This window comes from Oryza sativa, chromosome 3 (genome assembly GCF_034140825.1).
Source record: "Oryza sativa Japonica Group chromosome 3, ASM3414082v1".
Classification (NCBI taxonomy): domain Eukaryota; kingdom Viridiplantae; phylum Streptophyta; class Magnoliopsida; order Poales; family Poaceae; genus Oryza; species Oryza sativa.
Window position 1 is genome coordinate 36,117,289 of NC_089037.1, and position 19,987 is coordinate 36,137,275.

At 42.6% G+C, this 19,987-nt stretch overlaps 4 protein-coding genes across 9 annotated transcripts; 3 read left to right on the forward strand and 1 right to left on the reverse strand.

The window, feature by feature from the left end:
* The first annotated feature begins 1,166 nt into the window (after positions 1-1,166).
* On the forward strand, positions 1,167-2,290 carry LOC9272221 (NDR1/HIN1-like protein 3). The gene has a single exon (XM_015774712.3). It carries the CDS (start codon positions 1,354-1,356, stop codon positions 1,981-1,983), a length of 630 nt encoding a protein of 209 aa, XP_015630198.1. The 5' UTR covers positions 1,167-1,353; the 3' UTR covers positions 1,984-2,290.
* Positions 2,291-2,785: 495 nt separating this feature from the next.
* LOC4334705 (uncharacterized) lies at positions 2,786-5,187 on the reverse strand. 6 transcript variants are annotated; one of them, XM_015772535.3, is made up of 4 exons: positions 5,046-5,187; positions 4,666-4,688; positions 4,234-4,416; positions 2,786-3,273 (listed from the first exon to the last, which is right to left on the reverse strand). In XM_015772535.3, the coding sequence occupies exons 3-4, from the start codon at positions 4,390-4,392 to the stop codon at positions 3,109-3,111; spliced, it is 324 nt and encodes a 107-aa protein (XP_015628021.1). In that variant the 5' UTR covers positions 4,393-4,416; positions 4,666-4,688; positions 5,046-5,187; the 3' UTR covers positions 2,786-3,108. The 6 variants fall into 6 exon arrangements, with proteins under 6 accessions (XP_015628021.1, XP_066164915.1, XP_066164916.1 ...); XM_066308818.1 differs by having other exon boundaries at positions 4,601-4,688; XM_066308819.1 differs by having other exon boundaries at positions 5,029-5,187.
* Positions 5,188-5,864: 677 nt separating this feature from the next.
* Positions 5,865-8,755, forward strand: LOC9269646 (uncharacterized). The gene is made up of 3 exons (XM_015772983.3): positions 5,865-7,173; positions 7,253-7,406; positions 7,591-8,755. The coding sequence occupies exon 3, from the start codon at positions 7,802-7,804 to the stop codon at positions 8,444-8,446; it is 645 nt and encodes a 214-aa protein (XP_015628469.1). The 5' UTR covers positions 5,865-7,173; positions 7,253-7,406; positions 7,591-7,801; the 3' UTR covers positions 8,447-8,755.
* A 7,156-nt stretch (positions 8,756-15,911) lies between these two features.
* On the forward strand, positions 15,912-18,744 carry LOC4334707 (IAA-amino acid hydrolase ILR1-like 3). Its single transcript, NM_001418995.1, has 5 exons — positions 15,912-16,294; positions 16,606-16,731; positions 16,826-17,140; positions 17,588-17,716; positions 18,116-18,744. Exons 1-5 carry the CDS (start codon positions 16,007-16,009, stop codon positions 18,509-18,511), a joined length of 1,254 nt encoding a protein of 417 aa, NP_001405924.1. The 5' UTR covers positions 15,912-16,006; the 3' UTR covers positions 18,512-18,744.
* Positions 18,745-19,987: the final 1,243 nt, after the last annotated feature.

Sequence of the window (19,987 nt, forward strand, 5' to 3'; positions counted from 1 at the left end):
TAATTAAGTAACAGTCCTATAGAGGAGCAAAGTGGTGGCGGTTGATGAGACATCTAAAAACTATTAATAAAACACCAAATAGAATCCTAATGACGATTAAAAGGAAGGACGACGTGCAGATCGTGAAGCAATCAGTCAAGTTGGTTGGCGGGGACTTCTAGAAAGTAAAAAAATAAACCCCAATGATAATCATATTTGATTTTTAAAATATCAATTACAATAAAAATGAGATGCAGTGGGCGGGTCGTATAGGAGTACAATGGTAGATCCGCCGATGATTGGTGGGTCTTCTAGAAAGTAAAAAATGAATTCTAACGATAGTTATGTTTGAATTTTACAGTCCCAATGACAATAAAGATTATGTGACGGACACGTCGTAGAGAGGTATAGTGGCAACATTTGACGGGATTTCTAAAAATTATAAAAAACATGAAACCCAACGAGACAATAAAACTCACAATAAAACTCTAAAAACTATAAGGTTCAATTTTTAAAGGTTCAGGCTTCTAAAAGTAAAAAAAACCCCAATAATAATCATGTTTGATTTTAAAATCTCAATGACAATAAAGAAGGGTGGCAACGGACGAGCCGTAGAGAAGTATAGTGATAAAGTCGCCGACGTTTTGGCGGAACTTCAAGAAAGTAAAAAAATGAAACTTCTAGAAAATAAAAAAAATGAACCTAAACGATAATTATGTTCGATTTTTAAAATAGCAATGATAATAAAGAGAAAATGCAGTAGACGGTTGTAGAGGAGTATAATGGCAGCATTTGATGGGACTTTTAGAAATTATAAAAAAGAAACCCAGCAGGACAATAAACTCTATAAGTTTTTAGATCCAATTTTTAAAGGTTCCAAGGAGAATGAACAAAGCTAATAAAAAATAATATGACAGAAGTAAGGGGTAGCAACTGATGTGTCTTTTAAAAACTATAAAATTAGAAATATGAGGATGATAAGGTTTGATCTTTCAAAATCTTAAGACAACGAGATAACTATTTAATAAATTTGAAGTAAAATCATATTAAAAAATATATAATTTTATATTGGTGCTAGCCGCGCAATTGCGCGGGTCACCCAGCTAGTTTAAATTAAATGAATGATCAAAGGGCATTAACGCTATATATTTTAAAACGAGAGGAGTGGCATCGAATTACATAGGCTAACTACGTATCAACGAGGTGAAAGCATACTTCTTGTACTAGCTAGATGCCTTTCAGTACTGCATATGTTATGTAGGTGCATATATATGGTGCCCTGACAAGCTAAGGTTCTCTGCCTAGTTCGTTACGGCTACACCAACTGTCGTAACGGTCAAAGCACCAACGTACGTCATCATCGGCGGCGGCGGCATGTGCTACGAGTCGGAGTGCTGCGGCGGCCGCGGCTCGTACCGGAACCGCAGGTTCGCGCTCGGCTTCTGGTTCGGCCTCGCCATCCTCGCCGCCATCGCCATCATCGTCGTGCTCGCCGTCGGCTACGGCCGCGTCTCCAGCCTCAGGGTCGCCGTCGACGACGCCTCCCTGACGCGCTTCGCGGTGACCGCCACCTCCGTCGCCTACAACCTCACCGTCGCGCTCGTCGTCCGCAACCCCAACTGGGCCATGGGCGTCACCTACCGCTCCCTCGAGGCGTCCTACCTCTTCCACGGCAAGCGCTTCGACGGCGCCGCCGCCGTCGTCTCCTCGGGATACGAGCAGGCGGCGAGGAAGACGGAGGTGTTCCGCCTCTCGTCCGGCTCCGACGCGGCGCCGGCCGCGCTGGGGAGCGGCGGCGAGAGGGAGTACCGGAAGGAGAGCGACAATGGCGGGGTGTTCGACGTCGAGGTGGACCTGTCCGGCGAGGTGAAGTACGCGCTGCACAGCGCGTGGTGCAGGGTGGAGGCCAGGTGCCCGCTCAAGCTGCAGCTCGCCGCCGCCGGCAGCGTCGCCTTCCAGGAGACCACCTGCGACATGCTCCGGTCGTCGCAGAGTGGATGCTGATCTGATCTGATCATCATCCTCCAACATTTCAGCTCTACTAGCTCATTTCATTGCTGCAGAGACCTCTCACTCACTGCTTGTGTTGTGATTGATTTTTTTTTCTTCTTTCTTTTTTTTGGGTGAATACTTGTGTTCATGATTAATTGTGCACGGATGCGTGCGTCTATGTACAGTTGCGTTTTACCTTCTCATTGACTTATTTTTCTGTTTTATAATTTGAATTAATTCTGCTTTATGTGTGTGTGTGTGTGTTTGCTGTCTGCTTTTCTTAATATTAAATTAATTTACAAGGTTTGGACTATGCATACATGCTAGCGTGTTGCATTGAGAAAGCTGAATTAAAGTGACAAATGGCAACATGCAATTCAGATGGTCTCGAGGTATGCCATCCTTTCCATTCAAGAAAGCCTAGTCATACACACGCACGCACGCAGAAACTGGAAGCTATAGTTTTTGGTTCAGACTTCAGAGAAAGCAATGCAGACACAAACAGAAATGCAGAATCAACGAGAGAACAGCTCAAAAGTGTGTGTAATTCAATGCTTTACTTCATGTTAGAGAGTTCTGCTTTAGTGCTTTATCTCTTTCTTGCAGAAGCAGCACTTACTGTTCAAGCTGGTACAAATAGATCCGAAGGTGGTATTCTCTATTTTGATTGCAGAACTTGAATTGCACAAAATGTCCCAGCAAAATTCAAGGGTCTCATAAAACAGAGCATGAAGCTGTCACCACAAAGAACCGATCCACCAAAATATGATCACAGCACATATGTTAAGATTTAAGATGGAAAAAGGACCAAGAATCAGATGAAACATCTGCACTATATATTTGGTAGTTAATCAGGAAAGTAACTTCAATCATTATGATACAACATAAGTAAGAAAAAAATGGTACATAGTACAATCCTGTACAAGATTGTGCAGAAAAAAAAAGGATAATACTGTCAATGATAATGCTAGAAAAAGCTAAGCACGCAGCTTCAATACATAAAACAATATGCCTTACTTCCGTCCTACTGGATGATGACGATAAAGGTATTCATTGCCTCAAAGATGCCTGCTCTTGAGCTGGCTGTATACCATCAAGTTAGCAACCTATTATGCTATTACAAGTACAGCTGAGAGGTTAATCATCAATCATTTTATGTCCCTCCACTGCACTGTTGTTCGTCGACTTATTTGAGGTGGTGTGAGCAGTACTATTACTGAGACGGCAATGTAGTAGCTGCAGCTGAAGGCTTTGAATAAGCCCATTTAGCTGTTGAATGTTTTTCTCCTGTGCCAATATTATCTGTAGATTACACACAAACTTATGACTGTGCATCTTTTCAACTCTTGTAAAAAGACAATGAACAAATGTTCAGAAAGTAGGTTGTCATAGGCTCATAGCTAGTAATGCTCAAACATCACATAACATAAGGTGCTGTTTAATAATCTATAACTTAAGTCACAAGCAGCCAATTGTTATCCTTATCAATAACAAAGCAAACATTGTGTTTTTCCCATCTATCATGAATCAAAGATATCCATAGACAAAGCTTGTAACATAACACAAGCATGTAGCTATTTGCAACAGAAACCACCGTGACAAAGCCATGAGCTAAAGCAATATACTCTGAATATACCAGCAAGTGAATTAATTATCCCAGAGCCTCCAAAGTTTACTTGACTTCTTAGCAAGCAAGACTTGCATATGTTTGGAGGCTTGCATATGTTTTTCAAGCTCAGTGAAGACAAGTGTATAATATGTTGTGCTCGTATGCAGCTGTTAAAGTTAAAATATCAATAGGTATGATACATTTCCAAGACTAGGCACTTAACTCCCATCCCCAACAACTCACCAAGCTATTGGTCTTCAGAGTTGGTGAAGGCTTTAGTCAGTTACAATTTTCATGAAGTAAGCAACTCAAAAATTAACATACAGTTGAGCAATGTTACAGTTGTCTCAGAAAAATTCAGATGGTTAAGTTGACCACCAGGGTATCAGGGGAAATGAAATACGGCTCGTCAAAGTCTTTATCAGTTTGCATAAGGTAGGCTTTTATTGGTGCTGTCAATATGTGTGTTCCAAGTTCTGTTCGACCGCCATATGACAAAACCGGTTTTCTCATAACATGAACACAACACAGACACAGTAATGCAACATATGCGTCTGACCAGAAAAGGCACCTTATTTCAAATGAACTACAATATTGGAAGCCCAAAATAAACCACAAGTGGAGATAGTTTAACAAGAAAGGCGAGTGCTCACTTTCTCTTTAACAGCATCTTCCCTTAGTATTACTTGTTGCCTTCGCCGTGTAGCTGCTGGGTTTGCCTCAGCCTCACCAACCTGCTGCTTCCATTCAAACTGTGATGTGATAATGAGCACAAGCAGGAGGAAGATGAGAACTACTGGTCTCAAATTCATCACTCCAATCCGCAATCAGAAAACCTAAGGAAAGAGATACCATTGTTAGCTGATTAGAATTTCCACGGCATCTACAAATTCAAGAAGAATAAACTTGGCCTCTTCAGGGCACCAAAGAAAAAGGAAAAGGTAGAAGAGTTGAAACTTAGGACTTGAAGAATTGCAAAAGGCCTTCAAAAAACCCTTAGAAATTTGCACTGAATCGTACGAATGGAGGGGGATCTGGAGAAGATGATCGATCATAGAGTCATCAAGTTCTTCATACAATCTAACCTTCTAAGGAGCAACCTCCCGTTCTACAAGAGGGATCAGTCAGGCAGAACTGTTACACTGTATACTGAAAATCCCGGAGTCTAATTAAAATCCTAAAAATGATGAACTTGATGAACAGGATAAAATTGGATAGGGCAACCGAAGCTCTCATAATGCAGCGCACGACTAAAAAAGTCGAGTCTTTCAGCAAGAGAAACCGCGGGGAGACCCTAACTCCACAGCGCAACAACGATACGAACTGAGAAGTAATCATATATCGGCAAACTGAAACGGATTAACGAAGAGGTCCGACGTCTCACCGGAATTTATCTGAACAAAATAGATATAAATGGAACTGAGAAACAAGAACACGAGCAAACTCACAGGGAAGGAAGCCGTACCATCTCAGCCTGGCCGCGGGAGCCAATTTGGGGAATCGACGCTGAATCTGGGGGAACAGAGGTAGTAGGGTTCTTCGATTTCTTCGCACAGATCGCCACAAGAGAAAAAAAAAACAAGTTCCAAGGCGCCGCCGCCCCCACTACCTTTGACGGCTTCTTTCTCTCCTTTTTTATCTTCTTTTTCCCCCTCTTGTGATTTGGGAAGTTTCTGCCTTTCTGTAGGAGCAGACGTCGAAATGGTTGCGTGACTTGCGTCAGATAGGGTTTTTTTTTTTGCACCAGCAAGCAACTAACGTAGTACGAAGTACCTTTTTTTTTTTTTCATTTTCACCATTGTTTGCAAAATCAGAAGTCTAATCCGTGTGTGTTACAGTAACAAAACAGCGATTCACTGTCGAGTTTGGGCCGTTGAACGCGCTGTGTTGGACTGCAAACGAGATGGCAGGCCTGTTGGGCTTTTGGACCCTACACTGGTCCAACGGGTGAGTGCAACCAAAATAAACCCTACCAAATTTTGACAAGATGGCAATATTGTAAAAATTTTGACAAGATTTCTTATGTATTTGCTAAATTTAACAATAAACTAAAAATAGATATTTTTTTTGAGGCATGAGATCGTCGGCGCCGACGTATCTCCCTCCACGTGGCGCCATGCGATTCCAGCATTAGGCTCCCTCCTGCAGCCGTCGGATCGCCGATCTACGGTGAGTAATTGCTGCGGTGGACCTCTTTGTAATATGCTAGAGTTTAGGGTCATTTTTACAAAAACACTCAATACCTAATTCCCTATCTATCCATCTCTCTCCTCTCTCGCTCTCCAACGACGCTGCCGCAGCGCCGCCTCTTCCCGCCCCTCGCCGCCGCCTCCTCCTCCTTGCCATGGCCACCGCCTCCACCTCCTCTTCCATGTCCCCACTGGTGCCGCTCCTCTCCATCTGCACCACTTTGGCGCGCCTCCCTCGATGTCTCAAGTGAGAACACCGCGGGCCCTCTCCTTCCACGCATCGGCGAGCCGCCGTCTCCTCCTCATCGTCGCTGGATAGGGCCGAGGATCTCGATGATGGGGTGAGGAACACGGTGACCACGTGCGGAGATTGGGGAGTAGCTCTCCGGCAGCGACGAGCTCCGCCGCCGCCACCGCCGCCTCTTCCCTCAAGCTTGGTGGCAGCACGGCGATTGAACTCCTCTAGCTGGCTATAGCGCAGGTTTAATTGGCCCACCGACGCTCCCTCTTCCTTGTCGCTGCCTCGTTGGGTGGGGGTGAGGAGATCGATGGTAGCGCAGAGGTATGGGGAGGAGCTGGGCGTCAGTGATGAGCTCCGACGACGGCGAGGCGCTCTCCCTCCTCGGCTCCTCCCTTCAATATGGTTGCAATCAAGGATGTATGTGAGGATGGCCAGGTGGTGCACATTGTGATGGTTCACTATATCGGTCGAAGGTTTTTGATCGGGGGTCACCGAAATTTCGGAAATTTCGGTCCGAAATTTTAAACAAAATTTAGTTGAATTTGAACAAATATTACCCAACTTCATGAAAAAAATTGCAAAATTCAAAAATTTCTGCCGAATTAATATCGTATCGGAGGGGACTGAAATGACCGAAATTTCACCCTGGTTGTTGGTGAGCTCTTGGACAAGATTCAGGATGAGGGGCATTACAATGAGTGAAAGGCTGCAGAGATTAAAGACGATGATCTGTCAATAAAGACGATAGATTTTGGTCTACCCATGTTCTTCAAACCAAACAAGTGTTCTTATATGGCACATTTTAATGCATGTGTAGTGGTTTATTTTTAATTTAGAGAGTAACAGGTCAACATAATATGTATATGTCTGCTTTGCTTTATATTCTGTGGATAGTATTTGCACGCCAACATAATCAAGACCATCCTAACTATATTCTGTTGTTTATCCATCTTCCTTGACAGTTCTTGCACTGTATGTGTCAGCTCATGTGTGAAGTCTTGTGGATTTATAAATTAGTTTATGAATTTTCCATTTTACAATTTGCAGGTCAGGTTTTCACTGAGTTGGTTGGGAGTGCATAGTATGTTGCTCATGAGGTACTGCACAAATGTTATGGACCATAATCTGAGGTACTACAAAAATATTATGGACCATAATCTGAGGTACTACACAAATGTTATGGACCAGAATATTTAATATATTCTGGAATTGCTAAAGTGATCGCATCCTATCCTTTTCCAGAGACACGACAAGGAATATTTGATGCAGTTCTGAAGGGTCTCATCGATTTTCAATCAGTTCTAAAGATATCTAACAGTGAAAAGTATCTTATAGGGAAAATGCTATCTCAATGTCCTTCAGAGCGTTTGAACTTTGAAGGGCCATGAAGTGTTAAGTAAGTATATTTGACCTATTTCTTCACCTAAATTAGTTGCCCTTTTGTTTCGTTGCCTATCCATATAGCTGAGGAGCTCTGCATTGTTCATAACATATTTTGGTACATAATTTTTATGTTCACTAATTATTTTAGAGCCACAAACCTTTTGATTTGCTGAGTGATATATATATGTTAACATCAGGACACCCTTGGATGTGAGAAAGTGGAGTTGCTATTGATCAAGCAAAACCAACAGATACACCGATCAGTTTTGGCGAGATCACTAGACAGCGGCAGGGCGCTTCATCACTATCTACCCAACATTAGCCTCCTACGCTACTAATTTGAACTGCACTGTCTCTTCACAACATACAAATGGCAATTGGACTATAAGCCTGCACCCTGTGCTCTCTATGCAGTCACAAGCAGAACTGCAATCCCTCATGAACACATTGGCAGGACAACAGTTACAGCAGAATATCCTGGATAAAAGATCTACAGTGACTGGCTCCATGGACATCACAACATCAACAAACTACAACCTACTGACATACCATGGTATATTATGGCAGCCAGCATCAATCATCTGGAACAAGGCAACCCCCAACACTTGCCGCATCTTCCTTTGGTTGGCCTTCAGGGACAGACTTAACACCAATGCAAACAGAGTTCACAAAAAATGGGCTATTGATCCACACTGCAGCTCTTGCCCAACTATTGAAACAGCCAACCACATCATTCTTCACTGCAAGCTAGCCGACGAAGTTTGGAAAAAGCTAAACCTTCATATGCAAGCAATGAGCAGTGCCAACATTCAGGCCTTCGTCGAGCTAATCTTGGATAATATGCCGGAACAACAGAAGCTAGGTTGGCCAGCGTGCTTCGCAGCTTGTGCACATGGCCTGTGGAAGGCGCGCAATCAACGGGTGTTCAAACACACTGAGCCTCACTCTGCTACTATCATACAACAAATCAAGGAAAATCTACGCCTGTGGGTCCATCGCCTTAAGCCAAGCCTTCGCATCCACATCAACACTTGGGCAGACAAGCTTAGTTGACATAGCACCCTCCTGTCTTGAGTTGCTTCTTCCTTTTTTCGTTTGTTTCTGTTCCATTTTTTCCATTCTTCTTCTTCTTTCTTTCTTCTTTAATTCTTCTTCCTTTCTTCTTGCTTCTCTGTTATTTGTATTTCTCGCCTATAACTCCCTTGCCAGTTTCTGGCTCGGTCCTTCTTTGACCACCATTAATACAATGGTTATAAGGTAGAGTCTCTCTACCTTTTGCGTCAAAAAAAAGCTCTAGATCCCAGTGTTATCACTTGGCTCAAACATTTCTCTGCAATGAACAAGTAAAAAAGTTGGCTTTAAGAGCGAGTGCTTCATCTACCCTTATGCTTCCATATTGCTGCTATGATATTTGCTATCATATCATCTTAATCAATATCGCCGATTGGCCTTCACTATAATCCCTTTGCATGCCATGCTATATTGTCATTCTTCTTTGGATCCTTCCGATAGTAAAATAAGTTAATTTTGGTACATGTCAACTTTGAGATCTTTACAAGGCTGATAATATGATTTTATTACAATGTCAATCATCACTAAGCTGCCACCTATATTCCAAATCTTTAGTTCCATTACCAACTACCATATTGCAAGATCAAAGAATAAAGATTCAATAGCCAGACTGGCATGGATCATCACTTGGCTTTAACATTAATCTGCAAAAGAGAAATGATCACATGGCTGCCAAAGTCCATTCTGCGTTGAAAGTTCTACAAAATGATAAGAAACGTGCGACTGTTGTTTTTCTTTGGGTGATTCTTAGTTGTACAAAGACATTCATGATTCACTTCATATTCTCCGAAACACTGTCAGGCTGAAGTCAGTGAAGATAAATCCAAAGCCTATAATGTTGCTGATCTTGGAGAGGTGAGATTAAGTGAAGAATTTTTCTTTCTGAATGGCTATCAGGTTGCTCTTGAGTTTCTCTACAAAGAGGATCGTTGTAATGTTACTAATGTTAAGGAAGTTGTGCTTAGTGTTATTGAGAACACACCGGTTCTCCACTTGATTGATCCAAAACGAATCAAGTTCCTGGCAGAAAACCTTGCTGGCAAAGAAAGTGAGACCAACCCAGCCACGGCTCACTTGACCTTGGTTTTGCTTAGTCTGAGACATGCTGATTTGCTATCATGTTAAACATATGTATTTATTGTTCAAAAGCTATATGCATTTCTCAAAGTGCATAATATAGATTCTTTTTTTTCTGACGTAAATCTAACGTACATATTTTAGATCAGAAATCTATTGTTCCAATCACCTGTATTGCCTTAACAAGGTCACATAGCTAGAATGTCTTGAATATTGTTTCTTCTATTACTCCGTATACAAATGAATCATAAAGCTGAATCTCTCGGCGGGGAGCAAGATTCAAAATGATAGAAATTGTTTTCGTTAAAGCATTGAACACCATATGAACATTATCTGAACAATTAGTTCAGTGTTAAGGGATGCTTTTGGGCATGTGTTTAACGGTACTGATTTCATTTCATTTCATTTCATTTCTATAGGCGAAGATGAACTTGATGAAGGAACCTAAACATTCAGTATAGTCCCTTGAATTTTATTGAATAGTTAGTTTATGAAACTTTTGTTACTGAATATATGCCAGGGTGTGCCCCAAGAATCGCGTATTTTTGAAATTTGAAAAGAAAAGGTAACAAACAAATTTGTAGTGTGATGAATCTTTTCTTCTTTAGTGACAATATTGTTTTATGTTTTTGTAAGTGCCATGTTTGTGCTAACTTCCCTAAACTTTACGTATCTCTAGACGTGAAACAATGTTCAAATAACTGATCATCACCGTAAGGCGCGGCAAAGCCGCGGCAAGTTTTCTAGTACAGCCTCAATCTTTCCTTTTTACTTATCATTTATCAGATAATTTAAATTTTAAAATCAATTTAGGTTTTATTTTTTACTTTGTTTTTCATCCTTTGCTTTTAAATCAATAAAAATACAAATATAAAAGTTTTACTTATAAGTTATTTTTAAACCCGCCAGTGTTATGGGTTATATGACCTGTTACAAGCGAAATTAGAGTACTGAGTACATACTACTCTTTTTGTCCCCCAAACATAAAAGATTTTGGATAGATGTGATACATTCTAATACTACGAAACTGATATGATTTTGGGTGGATATGACTAGTATGAATATAAGATAGGAAAAGAGAAGATTAAGAAGATACGCAAAAAAAGGTGAGTCATTAGCATATGATTAATTGAGTATTAACTATTTTTAAATTTTAAAAATAAATTAATATGATTTTAATAACTTTTCTATTGAAAATTTTTATAAAAAACACACCATTTAATAGTTCGGAAAACGTGTGCGTGGAGAAGACAAATCTTCTCACAATCTCCTTAGGGCATCCACAATGTGGTGTAAAAGTAGTTCATAAGCAATAGAATATTCCATTCAGCTACCTATTACCATTGTGCAACTAGTCCATATAGAAAAAATAGCAAAAGATATCCATATGCATATGGACTACCCATATGGAATAAATTATATTATCTATCTCTACTCCTCTCTCTTCTCCTAATGATACCTTGTATCTATACATTGTGGACATTGCCATAGGGATAAACTATTTATGTGGGTCCCATCTATATGGATCACTTTGCTATATACATTGGTGATGCCCTTAGGCTGGGTCCTTTTGGATGGGTTGGGAACCCCTCCCCTCCACACGGAAAATAGAGCAATAGATTAACACGTGATTAATTAAGTATTAGCTATAAAAAACTTAAAAAATGGATTAATAAGATTTTTTAAAACAACTTTCCTATATAAACTTTTTGTAAACGCGTACCGTTTAGTCCTTTAAAAAGCGTGCACGCGAAAAACGATGGAGATGGGTTGGGAACCCATGGGAAACACAGCCAAATCTTTTTTTTTCTTGTAGTTTTTTGAGAGCTGTATTGAATGCAACAGATTCCAAGGATGGGGAGAATGTCCTAGCATTAAACTGTGTGGATCTGTGTCTGTGCATCTGTGAGCAGGGTGGTGTGGTTCCTCTGCACCATCTCCTTTCCTGGCTGGTTCCTCCTCAGCATCAGTGTTCATTGTATTGGAAATTTGGAATGGATTGATTAGTGGTGCCAACTGTCAAAGCATTTTTACAAGAATAACCAACTTTTTATAACACTTCTGTTTACCTTGGATTGAACATCACTTAAAGTCTAGGCTTTCAATAGTATGCTTATTAACATATCATGCACAAGAGTTTAATTTTTTTTTTGAGGGAACAAAGAGCTTTATTGATTATGTAATAGGAATACAATCTTGCTGCAAAGTTTGCATAATACAGGACGGGGCACTATCACGCCAAACCGCGCTATGCCCCGACTGTTTAGCAAATTGAGCAAGTTCATGAGCTACCCTATTACAGTCTCTGTTACAGTGCGCCAGCTTCACTTCTTGGATGAACGTCATCATAGCTTTCGTCTCACGCAGAAGGAAGGTCCATCGTGATCTTTCTTCACCCTTGGCTTGAAGTCTCGCGATGACTGTGGCACAATCTGACTCTAGGATTACTGGCATTGGCAACCATTCAGCAACAATTTTCAGTCCCTCACTGCAGGCCAGAAGTTCAGCCTCTTCTGCTGCCGCACATTTCCTCAGAAATCTCCAGGATGTGAGGAGGACCTGCCCTGTGGAGTTTCTAACCACAATCCCGATGGAACCGCATCCATCCTGTGGAGAAAAAGCGCCGTCCACATTGAGTTTTGCCCAGCCACTCGGAGGTGGATTCCAGGTTCTTTGTCCCATAGTACGAGGGTTAGCTAGAGGCTTTGCAGAAGGGAAGTTGCTCCAACTACCCCTTTACCTTTCGGGTCATCAGATTTTTGTCGGGTGATGAGCAGTACCTCGGCATAGTTCTGAAGAAAAATCACAGACCCTTTTACAGTAGCTTGTCCATTACCATGCACAACATTGTTTCGTAGATACCAGGCTCTCCAAAGCATTAACAGGATGGCTGCTCTGGTGGAGGCATCTTATTGCTGCAGCAGCAGGAGTAACCAATCAGGTCCGTTTTGGACAAACTCCTTTTCTGGGGGAAGAATCCAGTGTTTGCGTAATTCAGTCCGCAGAGCTAGCGCTTTAGTGCAGGCCACCGTCGCGTGGAAGCTATCTTCTTTGCAGTTCCCGCAAATCTCACACACCGGGGAGCTGACAATGTTCCTGCGTTGTTTCTTTGATTGTACTGGCCAGACAATCCCGTGCTAGCCTCCACGCGAAGACACGAACTTTCTGCGGGACTTGGGCATTCCAAATATTCTTCCATAAACTTCTTTCTCCATTCGCCGCTATTTTCAGAACACAATTCTGCCTTCGAGGCTAGCTTGTAGGCACTTCTGACAGTGAAAATGCCCATTTTGTCATAGTGCCAGGCCACAATATCATCCCCAGGGCTGTGCGGGAGTTGTATCCGGAGGATTTCCTCTGCATCCGGGGGGGTAGAAGATGTTTCGCACTAGCTCTTCGTTCCACTGTTGGCGGTCCGGCAAAAACAAGTCAGAGACCCACTTCAGTCTGGATCGGGTTCTTCGACCAATTACTTTCAGGTTGTGTTCCCTAGGAATCCAATTGTCTCTCCAAATTTTCACTTTACTGCCATCGCCAATTCGCCAAATTAGTAAAGCTTACTGTAGAATTTTTTTAATATTTTGTAACATTATATTTTAAACTGCTAGTAACACAAATTTAAAAATTTTATCTATAAATTATTTTTCACTGTTTTGTTCATTTTCTACGGCTTATCAACCGTAGCTGGAACAGTCAAAGCCTATATGATTATAATACTTACTCCTAGATAACAAAAGGTATCAGTATCAACACAGTGATGTAACTAAAGGTAAACTATTTTGTGTGAGAGAGGATTTGTTCCTTGAAAGGTGAAAAAAAAATCAGCTTTTTTTGTGTGTGAAACTTGTAGTGTAATCCCTGTGTAGTGCATGACACTACTACTCCAATCTTTTCAAAGATAATCATAACATCATGCACAAAAACACTTTTTTTTGTAGAAGGATCATCGCATGTGGAGATTGCTGTTTACTATTCTTCCCTGGCAAAGGAGAAATTTGGGATTATACCATTGCAAAAGAGTGGTTCTGCTGGAATGTCATCGCTTCAAACTGATTCACTGTAATGCCATTCTAAACTTAGTGGTGTTCATCAAAATACCATTTTCGTTGTTTTCTGTGAATAGAAATGTTTTTGCTCAATTTTATATTTTTCCTACACCAAAATACCCCTAACGCGTCCCCACCTGTCATACTCTCTCCCCTCTCTCTTTCTCCTCTTCCTCTCTTTCGAGGACGCCGTCAGCTAGCAGGCGTGGCGGGAATGGTTGGCGGCTGGGAGGCGGGCAGTGGCCGGTGGCCGGCGGCAGGCGTGGCGGGAAGGCAGGCGTCCAGCGGTGGCGACGGCCACAGCATGCCCCCTCGCAGACTACGCTACGGCCGCCGCGGGTGGGGGTGGCGTCGCCTCCTTCCTCTCCTCCCACCATAACTGCTCCTTCGGCCGCGTCCACTCGTCGCCCTCCGCTCTGTGACGCTCGCCTCCTCCTCCTCCTCCTCCTTGTCCTCGTCCTCCCCGCCATGCCCGCGCCCTCACCACGCCCGTCGTCGGGGCGCTCGCTCGACGCCTGCCTCCCCGCCACGCCCCCCACGCGCCCACGCCCACCGGCCACCTGCGCTTGTCCAGCTCCAATTCTGCCGGAGTAGCTGGATTATGCGCGGTGGGTATGGCTGTCGCTGCCACTGGATGCCCACCTCTCCACCACGCCCGCCGCCGGCCACTTGCCACTGCTCGCCTCCCGGCCGCTGGCCACTACCCGCCAACCGATGGCGTCCTGGAGAGAGAAAGGAAGAGGGGAAAGAGAGAGAGGGGAGGGAGTATGACAGGTAGGGCCGCGTCAAGGGTATTTGGTCTGGCAAAAATATAAAATTGAGCAAAAACATTTCTATTAACATAAAAAAACAAAAATGGTATTTTGGTGAACACCTCTCAGTTTACAATGGCATTATATAGTGAATCAGTTTAAAGCGATGGTATTCCAACGAAACCAGATGGTATAATCCTAATTTTTGGTACTACTACTGGTACTATACTCTGTTGACGACTTGCGCTGCATACTTTACTGTTTAGAGAAAAGGTTTTTGCTTGATTGACACACAAAAAATAATGGCACCGTTATAGACTGATGAAAAAAAAACTGTGTTTGTCAGGATCCCATGATCCTGGCACTACATTTGCTCACAAATCACTTTGATTATGAACTTCCTTCTTTAATTAATGTTACACTTTGGTTAATGATTAGGGAGACCTAACCTTGTGGTGTACAGATCACATGATGAGGGTGTGTTTAGTTATTTGAGTGTAAATTTTTTGAAGTATACGAACACACATTTGAAGTATTAAACGTAGACTAATAACAAAACAAATTACATGTTCCACCTGTAAACTACAAGACGAATTTATTAAGCCTAATTAATCCGTCATTAGCAAATGTTTACTGTAGCATCACGTTGTCAAATCATGACGTAATTATGCTCAAAAGATTCGTCTCGCAATTTACATACAAATCGTGCAATTGGTTTTATTTTTTTCCCCATTTAATATCCCATGTATGCGTCCAAACATTTAATGTTTTTAACCAATTTTTTTTATCTAAACAAGACCGAGTTGTGAAAATTTGGCCTATATGCTATGGAATGAAGCAGATGAAGAGGCAAAAAGTACAGCTGCTAGCACAGCAGACAGACTGGCGTGCTCATATAGATTTTAACTTTTTTTTCAAACTTCTAACTTTTCCGTCACATCAAACTTTCCTACACACATAAACTTTTAACTTTTTCATCACATCGTTTCAATTTCTTTAAACTTTTAATTTTAACGTGGAACTAAACACAGCCTCAAGCTGTTGGGCAGATGAGTTCACTGGTTAGAGTTCACTGCTCATATAATGCGCTTGCTAGCTAGCACCATTATTCATCTATCGATCTATCATGATATACTATTATATTATATATTACTTCCTCCGTTTCATAATGTAAGACTTTCTAGTATTACCCATATACATATAGATGTTAATGAATCTAACATCATGTTTAGATTCATTAACATCTAAATGAATATGAACAATGCTATAAAGTCTTACAATGTGAAACGTATGATGTATACGGTATTAGTACACTGTACGTGAGATACCATGCACGTTATTAGAAGATCATCGTGGATTAAATTATAACAATCATAGGTATAGAACAAAAAGATAACAGTATTACATATAAAGGAATACTCAATCAATCAATAGAAAATTAGCCACGCTGGTCTCGCCCAGACTTATTATTATTATTATTCGTGATACCAATCTTTTTTAAAAAAGCCAGCACGCTATTTTCTCGGCCATCGCGTACTCATATATAAATCGTACGTACTCAGGGTGTTGGGCAGATCAGTTCACTTGGTTAGCGAGCGCGTGCGGCGGCAGGCATTGAACCCTGTGATCGAGCGATCGAGCTAGCTAGACTTCCAGCACGAGCGGCGATGTCGACGACGGCGGCGACGACGCTGGGGCGCGAGCTCCTGGAGGCGGCGAGGGCGCCGGAGTTCGCGGGGTGGCTGCGCGGCCTGCGCCGCCGCATCCACCAGCACCCGGAGCTCGCGTTCCAGGAGCACCGCACCAGCGCGCTCGTGCGCGCGGAGCTGGACGCGCTCGGCGTCGCGTACGTGTGGCCCGTCGCGCAGACCGGCGTCGTTGCCACCGTCGTCGGCGCCGCCGGCCCCGGCCCCGTGTTCGGGCTCCGCGCCGACATGGACGCGCTCCCCATCCAGGTCAATTAATGCGCCGGTGTCGCATGGGTATTCGTGTATAAAAAAAACTAATTACAAAATCCGCAAGTAAATCGTGAGGCGAATTTATTAAGCCTAATTAATTCATCATTAGCAAATGTTTACTGTAGCAACATATTGTTAAATTATGGAGCAATTATGCTTAAAAGATTTGTCTCGCAAATTGGTCGCAATCTATGCAATTAGTTATTTTTAGTCTATATTAAATACTTTATGCAGGTGTTCAAATGTTCGATGTGACAGGGTGAAAAATTTTAGAGAGAACTAAACCGGGCTTGGCATTTAATTGGCAGGAAATGGTAGAATGGGAATTCAAGAGCTTGGAAGATGGAAAGATGCATGCGTGTGGGCACGATGTTCATGTCGCAATGCTGCTGGGAGCTGCTAAGCTGCTGCAATCACGCAGGGATCATTTCAATGTATAATACTAGCTAAGTTTAATTAATTTCAAAATGCAAGCTGATCAACATGAAAATTAGAGAATAAAAACAGTGTCACTGCAAAATAATTTAGGGGAAGGTGAAGCTCGTGTTCCAGCCGGCGGAGGAGGGGTACGCCGGCGGGTACTATGTGCTCGAGGAAGGCGCTGTGGACGATGTGCAGGGCATCTTCGGCATGCACGTCGATGCGGGTTTGCCGGCGGGCGTAGTCGCGTCCAGGCCGGGGCCGTTCCTCGCCGGCTCGGCTCGCTTCACGGCGACCATCAACGGTAAAGGCGGCCACGCGGCGGCGCCCCACCACGCCGTCGATCCGATCGTGGCTGTCTCTTCCGCCGTCCTCAGCCTCCAGCAGATTGTTGCTCGCGAGACCGATCCCCTCCAAGGCGCGGTACGTATGTACGGTACATTAATTAACTCGCTCTTACTACTTTTTACTCCATTCGTCCTAAAATATAAGGGACCATAACCCTTCTCATGTATATGATTTCTTCATTTCAATAAAAGTTCAGGCTGGTGTCTAACACTCGCCGTAGTTTTCCTAAAAAAAATATAAGAGACCCAAAAACCCTTATATTTTACAAGGAAGGAAATATTATTATAATCCTCTCCTATGTTTCAAAATAGATACTACTTTAGGATTAAAAAATTATCAAAAAGTGATCATGCATATAATGCAATAATGAATGATAAACAATTATACTACCTCCGTCCCAAAATGTAATAACTTTTGGCTATAAATCTGGACACACAGTTATACAGATTTATAACTAAAAATACTTATATTTTTTTGACAGATGAGTAACAAACAGTGATAATTGATGGGCCATGCATGCAGGTGGTGTCTGTGACCACCATCAAAGGAGGTGAAGCTTTCAATGTCATTCCGGAATCTGTCACTCTGGGCGGCACCTTGAGGAGCATGACAACCGATGGCATGTCTTACCTCATGAAGAGAATCAGAGAGGTACTACCTTCGTCCTAAAATAAATGTAGCCGTGGGAATCCGTGTCCAACGTTTGACCGTTCGTCTTATTTGAAAAATTTATGAGAAAATTAAAAAAAGTTAGTCACACATAAAATACTATTCATGTTTTATCATCTAATAACAATAAAAATATTAATCGTAAAAAAATTTTCAAATAAGACGAACGGTCAAACGTTAGACATGAACAGTGCAAAACGGAGGGAGTAGTAAAATTATGCTGATAAATGAGCCAGTATATATCTAGTACTAGTACATGCATATAATATAGGAGTTTTTTTTTTTAGAAATTTTATAATATAGGAGTATCCTTGTATTTTTTTTTTCTTCTTGGGGAAAACATATTTTTTTTGTTGAACTTACATACTGGAATATATGAAGGTGATAGAGGGGCAAGCAGCCGTGAACCGGTGCACGGCGGCGGTGGACTTCATGGAGGATAAGCTCCCGCCATACCCAGCGACGGTGAACGACGAGGAGATGTACGCGCACGCCAAGGCGGTGGCGGAGAGCATGCTCGGGGAGGCCAACGTGAAGCTGTCCCCACAGGGCATGGGGGCGGAGGATTTCGGGTTCTACGCGCAGAGGATCCCGGCCGCCTTCTTCGGCATAGGGGTCGGCAACGATGGCGGCGGGATGGCGGAGACGACGACGAAGAATCAGCTGCACTCGCCGCACTTTGTCGTCGACGAGGAAGCGCTCCCCGTCGGAGCCGCCTTCCACGCCGCCGTCGCCATCGAGTACCTCAACAAGAACGCCTCTGGCCCTTCAGCCTGATGCGTCCCGTCAAGGAGCTTAAATCGCCTATGCATGGCTTGGTAATGGGGTTATCTAAGACTATAATAATATCCAAAAATAATGGTCCTACTAGCTACTAGCTGCCCAAGAACAGGCCGTTACAAAAACGTGTAAAAACTATTCCAGTTGGTCAGCACAAGCAGTGATAATAAATTCCCGGATTGTTTTCTTTTACTTCGTCTGCCATGGCCTCATGGGTACGACGAGCGAAACCAGCCGCTCCATTTTCCAAACTAGTCTCACTACATTACTTCTCGAGACTATACATATTCTCCTCGTTGGCAAACACACAGGATAGGGAAAAAAAAGTAGAGTAGGCGAAATTATAGATGGCCAAAAGGTCCAAGGCCCAACGGTTCGGTCCACGGCACGGTATTTTGACTCGGCCCAAGCACGACACGGCCCGACGAGGGTCAGGCCTATGCCGGCCTGGCCCGACCACCGGGCCATGCCTGGGCTCCTCCACCAGCACGTTGGGCCAGCCTGGCACGATGGGCTACAGGCTAGGCCCGACACACAAACAATAGGGAGTAACAATAGATATATTATATGCCACGATCGAAAGAATAGAGATATAAAATAGACTTATTTAGTTATATATATGTCAGTCTAAAGAGAAGGGAAGAAAAATAGACTTATTTTAACTATATATGTCACAGCTCAAAGAGGAGGGAGAAAAAATAGACTTATTTATTTAAAAATAGGCACGATAGGCCACCCGTGCCTTCGGGCCGGCCCAACTACTGGTGGGCCGTGCCTGGGCCAAAGGTGCAGTCTATGGGCCAGCACGGCCTGGCACGAAGTACGGCCCGATGGCTGGTAGACCGTACCTGGGCTGGGTCATGCCGTACGGGCCTTTTGGCCATCTATAGACGAAATGCAAGGTTTCTGCCTTTCTGGTATTTGGAGCAAAACTTTTTCTGCTCCGAGAATACTGCTCAAAACTAGTTGACAGTTGGACCTAAACTATGCTAACCTCTTGTATGTCAAATGCACGTATGTTAGTCTACAGGCTTTGAAAAAAAATGGCCCTACCTAAAACACAATTACACAAACTAAAGCCTGTGGTAGTGATACAGTATCCTCAAGTAACGGTTCAAACATTTGATGTGATATTTTTGGCTAAATTTTTTTAAATCTAAACACACCCATAAACAAGCTAGCATTTTCTGACAAACAAGTTTAAGCCAGCACTCTAAGGCTGTGTTTAGTTTGTGGTCCAAAATTTTTTTAAGTATACGGACATACATTTGAAGTATTAAATGTAGACTAATAACAAAACAAATTATAGATTCCACCTATAAATTGCGAGACGAATCTATAATTCTAATTAATATGTCATTAGCAAATGTTTACTGTACCACCATATTGTCAAATCATGGCGTAATTAGGCTCAAAAGATTCGTCTCACGATTTACATGCAAACTGTGCAATTTATTTTTTTTTGTCCACATT